This window comes from Neodiprion pinetum, chromosome 3 (genome assembly GCF_021155775.2).
Source record: "Neodiprion pinetum isolate iyNeoPine1 chromosome 3, iyNeoPine1.2, whole genome shotgun sequence".
Lineage (NCBI taxonomy): Eukaryota > Metazoa > Arthropoda > Insecta > Hymenoptera > Diprionidae > Neodiprion > Neodiprion pinetum.
The window spans coordinates 42,013,200-42,020,235 of record NC_060234.1 but is presented as its reverse complement, the minus strand read 5'-3'; the positions used below and the strand labels follow the sequence as shown (position 1 = coordinate 42,020,235).

General features: G+C 42.1%; 1 protein-coding gene across 2 annotated transcripts in view; it reads left to right on the top strand.

Moving 5' to 3' along the window:
• The first annotated feature begins 217 nt into the window (after nt 1-217).
• The window catches only part of Trim9 (E3 ubiquitin-protein ligase Trim9), a 57,100-nt gene continuing 50,281 nt past the window's right edge, over nt 218-7,036 (top strand). Inside the window, exons 1-2 of one of the 2 annotated variants that reach the window (XM_046618510.2) lie at nt 218-1,237; nt 4,644-4,925. In XM_046618510.2, coding sequence (XP_046474466.1) covers nt 749-1,237; nt 4,644-4,925 — 771 coding nt within the window. In that variant the 5' untranslated portion in view covers nt 218-748. The remainder of the gene's footprint in view (nt 1,238-4,643; nt 4,926-7,036) is intronic. The other variant, XM_046618511.2, reaches the window with a different exon arrangement.

Below are 7,036 nucleotides of genomic sequence, written 5' to 3'. Positions count from 1 at the left end.
CATAGCTGTGACCTGGAGCACAGCAAATGATCTCTGAATGGTATAAGTCTATGGAACTGGCAGACCCGTGTTTACAAGCTATTTTCGTAGATACACCGAGCGAACGGTCGTTTTTGAGTTCAAGTAAACCGATTTGTCAATACTCTCGACTTTCGACCGTAGAATACCTATTACCATAACAAAAATAATCTCAAGGGCGTGAAGCTGCCCGGTTTTCAGACAACAGACAAAAGGAAGATTCGTCACGTCATCGACGGCGCCCCAAACGAACGTTCACAAGTAGATAAACCCCCTTTCTACGGTCCTGAGAGGAATCCGTGCGTGGACCGTCTGCGCAGCAGCGTTCAGTCCGAGAACCGGGAGTCAGTCAACCCAGTGGCAGCCTGCCGTTCGGGCCAGCTTGACGTCTCTCCTGGATGCATAGCTGTGCGTCGGGTCGACATTGGTTCCGAGGAGTGCAAGTGCGGTTTCAATTGAACGAGGAAACGGGACCGGGGTGAAGTTCGCGCCGGAAAGTCTACAAGTAACACAAGAGTGCTATATATTATTTAAAATTGTAATAAAAAAAAAAAACCGAATCGCAGCTCGTTATTGTACTAACGAGAAGTTTTTTAGTTCAGTGCCTCCACGGGGAGATGATATTGTGATAAGGTGTCGTGCGATGCGCCGATTCGTGAGGTGAACCGATCCTCAAACACCGATCGGCGCCGAGCCGAGGACTTGAGACCTTGTGGTTCCAACGCTCGGCATGGAGGACGAGCTGCGATGCCCCTCGTGCAAGGAGCTTTTCTCCGAGCCTGTGTTGCTGCCCTGCTGGCACGCGCTTTGCCTCTCTTGTGCCGTGGGCCTTCAGGCCCCCCCCGATTCACAGCCGGAATGTTGCGCCCCCGATCCGGCGGGAAACGGGCCCGACCAGGAGGCCGATAAGCTATCGATACTGTCGGAAACCGACTCGGGGGTCGTTTGCAGCAGTACCTCGACCTCCTCGCGACCCGGAAGCTACGTCGGCACACCGGGGAACGGAGGGTTTCCACCCTCCGGGGGCACCCTCTGTCTTGCATGTCCTGTTTGCCAGAAGATGGTCTACTTTGACGAGGGTGGTGCGCACAATTTACCCAAGTACAGGGCCATGCAGCACATCGTTGACAAGTACCAAGAGGCCCGGAACGTCAGGCTTCAATGTCAGATGTGCGAGGCTGACCCTCGGGAGGCAACCGTCGCCTGCGAACAGTGCGAGGTGAGCCAATTCGACGTTCACATCACGCCACTAGAGTTTCTTTTCATTCAATCGGATTAACGTTTCATTACGATCACTCTTTGGGATTGTACGAGATACGGTAGAACATAATCAAGGAAAACATGCCCAAATTTTACAAGGCTCAAGTTACTGCCATTAATGTGACGAAACTTTGTAACAAAAATTATTATTTTGCACCTTTCGAACACCTGAAAAACTTGAATTCACAGAATCTGAGTTTGATGATATCCTGTAATAACAGTTTACGAAATTTAAAGTAATCCTAAAGTTGTAAAATAACGACTTTTTCCAAAGATGTATCGTTACATTACCGTTACAAACTTCAGCCTGATCAAATTTTGCAGTCATTCTAAAGTTGGAAAATAGACACTTTTTTTTTGTCGTGCTTGGCTATCATAACTTTACTAACTTCGATCTCGTGATTTGTTCAATTTTTTTTCCCTAGTTTAGTATAGTACGTCTTTAAAGGAATTGAGGTATAATCAACTAACAGACAGAAGTGTCTTTTGGTGGGTATTTGGTTATTTCAAATTCGGAGTAAATATTTCTGAATTCTGTGTTCAAATTTTAACACAATTCATCACAAATTCGGATGACGTTGAAGTTAGTAACGTTATTGCAATGATTGACGTTTCGAAAAATCCGTTATTTCGTAATTTTAGGAGTCTCTGAAATGCAGTAAATTATAATAAGGCAAATCGGTAATTCATATTTTCAACACTTAGCCATTTCAAAGTCACTACAAAATTGCAAAATAGTAATTTTTTTCCCCAATGTTTCGTTACTTACGCTAACGTTACTAACTTCATGGTCATGAATTCGAAAACTTGTAAGACCGTTTTCGTAGTGGGCATAAAAATCGTAGGACGGGATTATTCAGTGTTCTAAAATCCGGATTAGGTTCGGAGTGGTTCAATATTCGAATTTTAACGGAAGTCGTGCGATTAAAACAATCTCGAAAACTTAAAAACCCCATAAAGTGTAAGAAAACATCGAATCGTCGTACGTTTCAACATTAGAATTCGATTCTGGGTTGCCAGATTTGATTGAGAATATCGGATCTTAATGGAGTTTAGGGTGACCTGGAAAACTTGGAAAATCTGAGAATCCCACAGGGAAATTTTGTGGCAGAAAGGATCTCGAAGTTTGGCACTCGGAACGTTCTCGTTCGATTTAAAATTCACGAGTTCAACAATCGAATCTTTTAATGGAATGTATCCCATCTTAATAGCGTCTTAAAATGCAGAAACCGTTTAAATTGCACAGGATCTCTTGAGTAGCAGGAATCGAGTCACCCAATTTTTTCACCGTTGTTTAGCCGATCAGAGTCAGTCATCGACAAATCTACAAGTACAAAATTTGCTAAAAATCTGTGCAAATACGAAAGTGCGCAAACTTCCCGGGCTCTTTGATGTCCGAGAGATGAACCGAGGGTTTTACTTCAATTTCGGTGAAAATCCAGTCCCACGTAGCAGTATTTGCTTGAAACCGTATTTTGCAAAAAACGCGTCTGCAGATGACAAAGTCCCACGAGTCCTTTTACGGGGTTCGAATAAAGGTTCTTCACGATCATCGACGTGATTCAAGCAATGAAATTGAACCACCAGCATCGCGTTCCCCGGCCTTGATAGGACAGCTGTGTTGATCCGAGTTTAATTACAGTTGTTCGACAGTTTACAGGATTATATATTTGTCAAGAGAACTGTTTAACCGACTATTTCCGTTTCTGTCCGTCCCTCGAACTTCCGAAAGGGAAACCTCCGCGATAAATTCTTTGCTCCTCTCTCCCGCTTCTTCTACCTTGTTAGATGCTATTTCCTCTTTGGAGGTGTGTGCCAAAAAGTCTCTTCACTTCACTCGCCCACCTTAACCCAGTTCTCCGCAGAATGTTGTTACCCTTACTCTCATCTCACCTCCGTTCAGCGGTGAGATTAGTTTAATTGTAGACCGCCTGAAATAAAGCCCCACCTAGTGTCAGAAGAAATAAAATATTGGTATATGCATTAAAAAAAAAAAAAACACTTTCAACTCTGGGATTAGATTAGATACACAGGTACACGTGTATTGCTCTGTAGAGATTTTTCTATCGTCATGTATTCTGCATAATGTTATTTGTGTTTTTCAACGAGAGAACTGGCCGTATGACATTTCCGCTGTTGTTGATCTCTCCGGGATGACGTAAAAAAACGGCGAAGTATATTCATCATCCATAATCTCTCCACGTTTTGACGTATATCGTGTGATGAGATTAAAAAACGGGGGGTTTCGAACGAAGGGCTTACCTCAGGATCCCTCGTGTCATTAGTTACCCTGTCATTCAATTCTATATCAAATATAATGGCTCAACTTGGCTCATTTGAGATCCCTCCAGGTAGGATTATCGTTGTTCTTGTTGTTGTTCTTGTTAGGTATCATTGTTTCCGAATTAACTCCGTTGAATTACATACGTAACACAGGCACATTGAGAAACTCAAACTCACTCTGGTCTTATCAAAGGTCGTACCCTAATTGAGAGAAACCTTTCTTGACGAGTCGCAAAAAACAACTGACTGAATTTTCTAATTGGAATTCGAGCATTTACAAACAAGTCAAGTTTCGTCGATGATGAATCTCTCCGCATGTATCTGTACAGTAACCGAATTCGATTTTGTTTATCTTCCTTTTCTCATTTCTCTTTTCTTTTCATATGCTTCCGTTATACGCTGACAGATATTTGAATAACTCTAAATTGTATATCCCAAACACATATGCATCCTAACCAATAAATTCAGAATTTTTTTAATCAATTGACTATAAACTCTCGTGAAACGTAAGAGAACAATAAAAATTCAGCGATGGATTTTGTGGTCACATTTAGTCATTTTCAACGACGTATAACACGTAGATAAATTAATTTTTACATTCCTTTTTACGGCTCATTTCGGTCACTTTCATTTATCAAATCTGGCTACATTCCGTATGACATAATAACACCTCAAAGGGTATTTGTGTCCACTTGATTAGCCGTTTACTAATACGCCTGGAATCTATATCCGATTATCACCAACTGTCTCTATTCAAGCATAAATAATCAATGAATCCATTCGAGCATCTGATTACATAGCAGCTAAATCGGTTAATCGACCCCTAATTATAACAAACAGTCCCGATTACTACGTTCGGTTTGATATTGTATCGCGTTGCTTCTACCAAGTGCAGCGCGATTAATTGAATTTTTCGATTAATCGTTTTTCCAGCTAATCGATTAGTCGACGGTTTCGATTCATATACCGATTTGCCTGGAGAATTATTATAAGGCAAGTTCGATTAATCGAAGAAACGATATTTTTTCCCGACGATCACTAAAATCCTTGTTATTGATACGAACCTTTCCGCAAACTTTCAGGTTCTCTACTGCGACTCCTGCCGAGAATCTTGTCACCCCAACAGAGGGCCCCTGGCCGCTCATAACCTCGGACCACCAAGGGGCAGCTGGCAGTCCTCTTCGACGAGGCAACGAGGACCGGGTGACCCGGGTGCGACGGGGTGCGCCGAACATCCTACAGAAATGGTTTGTCTCTACTGCGCGATGTGCAAAAGCGCCGCATGCTCGTTGTGCCTTCGGGACAGACACGCCGCTCATCCCCACGACGTGCTGCCCCTCGCCGCTGCCTGCAAGGCCCAAAAGGTACGTCCCTGAACTTCTTCCCCCACCCCCGATTCAAAGGATTCAGTCGTTTTTTCTACCTGCGAGGTTCGTCCGTCTACAGTTACAGTTCGAAAATTCTCGTAGTTGATTTTCTGGTTACAGGTAGAAAACTCATTTTCACTTTTTACTTGGAATTGCGTGTATTTTTCGGTTACGACAAAAAATGTGCACGAGAGTATTCAAGAATTGTACATATATAACAATGACAACAACTAAATCTTTCTGGTAAGTAAGAGAATATGCTCGTGTTGAGGGAGAATTTTTGCCAATCATGGTTCGGAAGTACGAAATCAAGATAAATGTCACGTCGCGAGTTTAATCTACCCGCGAGTCAAAATTTGGAATGACGATAAGCTTTCGGGCCTCATGGTTGACGATTCGTTCCCTAACTTTAGGAATTCATGGTACACCTTACCGGTATAATGAGACTGCACTTTGATATCGACCTTTGATATTCAAAACTGCATCCATTTTCCTGTTTAAGGATATCAAAGTATACTCTTACAATGTACTATACGCATATTTCCAAAAGTAACAGGTCAATCTTTGAGCATTACAAAGTCCAATCGCATGTCTTCGTAAAAACATTTCTTCTTCTTTTTTGATAATATCTATCAAAAGTCGTCGCATATGTAACCTAAGACTTTCTTCTCTTATCAATTCCGCTAGTTTCAATCCACCTATAAACGAAATCTGTACACGAATGAACGATGATTGACCGTTAGTGATCCGAATGGAACCTAAAACTCCAGTGATGTAACCACGAGTATAAATCAGTCGCTCCAGCGTCGTTTGCCGAGAGTTTCGTTGGTTGGCTCGTCGGAAAAGGAATACCCCATAACGCGTTATACCCGTCATTCGAAAACTAACAGGAGAGTTCCTCGTGATCGACGTCAGGACAGACGCAGCTGTCCTCGTAATCCTCAGTCGAAACTTTCATCGCAGGACGAGGGCTGAACATTGTTTGAACCGTCTTTTCGTATTCGCGCATCTGGTGCCACCTGGCCCATGTGCACGATGTATACCTCGATCACTTTGTGCGATATATTTACCCAACCGCGAATTCAAAACCGCAAATTGCAAGGGGTAAGACCATAAATTATCAGCGCAACTTACGGACGTGGGAAAGAAGAGTGATAATTAAGCGGTGTGAATTTTCTCTGAACGGATCCCAATTTCGTATACGGACATTCGCATGGTTTTATGGCAAGTTGACAAGAGTCTTTGGGTTTGGTTTGTGGAATAATTACTTCGATACTCGCGGGTGAAATCGACTATAAAAGTATAACGATTATTCGAGGCAGGGTGCAAGATTTGGGAACACCAGGACAAAGTACACAAACGCACCTGGGACGGCGATTCTGATGCACCTGGTCTTGAGTTTCCGTCAGGGAATCTGTAACTCCGATCAGTGAGGTTTTATTAACGCTCGTTTTTTATTTTATCCTTAATTCGTTTATCCATTCGTTCCGTCGTTCTTCTTCGTTTGTTATTTTCATTTTACGTTATACGTTAAGCAAGAATTTATGCGTAGGTAAAAAAAGAAAGAGAGGGAAAAAAAAACCAACCTCTTAAAATTAGTGAAAAATAGAATACCTACGTATTGATATAGCTTAATAATCGCATAAATCTCGTGCGAATAATCGCCGCGTCGTTTGCATTTGAAGTATTGCGAGTATGCATATGTAATATTGGGTATCCTGTATCTCGTATGTGCATACAATGTACATAAACCACAAATCGCATGCATGATTTATGAAGTGGATAAGTAGATGTGTGTAAGGTATCCGCATCAATGTATAATATGTGTATCGGTATATATATCGCTCGATTTCCGACGCGGTCTTCCTTGACTTTCATGATGCGCGGTATAGATATATTACAAGCTAGATACCTAAGAATTTATCGAGTATCAACGAACCGCATATCGCGAATAATATTTATCGCCTTAACGCGCAGGCGAAAATATTCCGGGATAAACGAGAATTTCTTTCAGTAAATTCGATCCTTGCACGGGTTTTAATTCAGGACAAGAAATTAACTACTCGAAGCTTAGATTACGAATTTGAATTTTCGATTTAACGACGAGT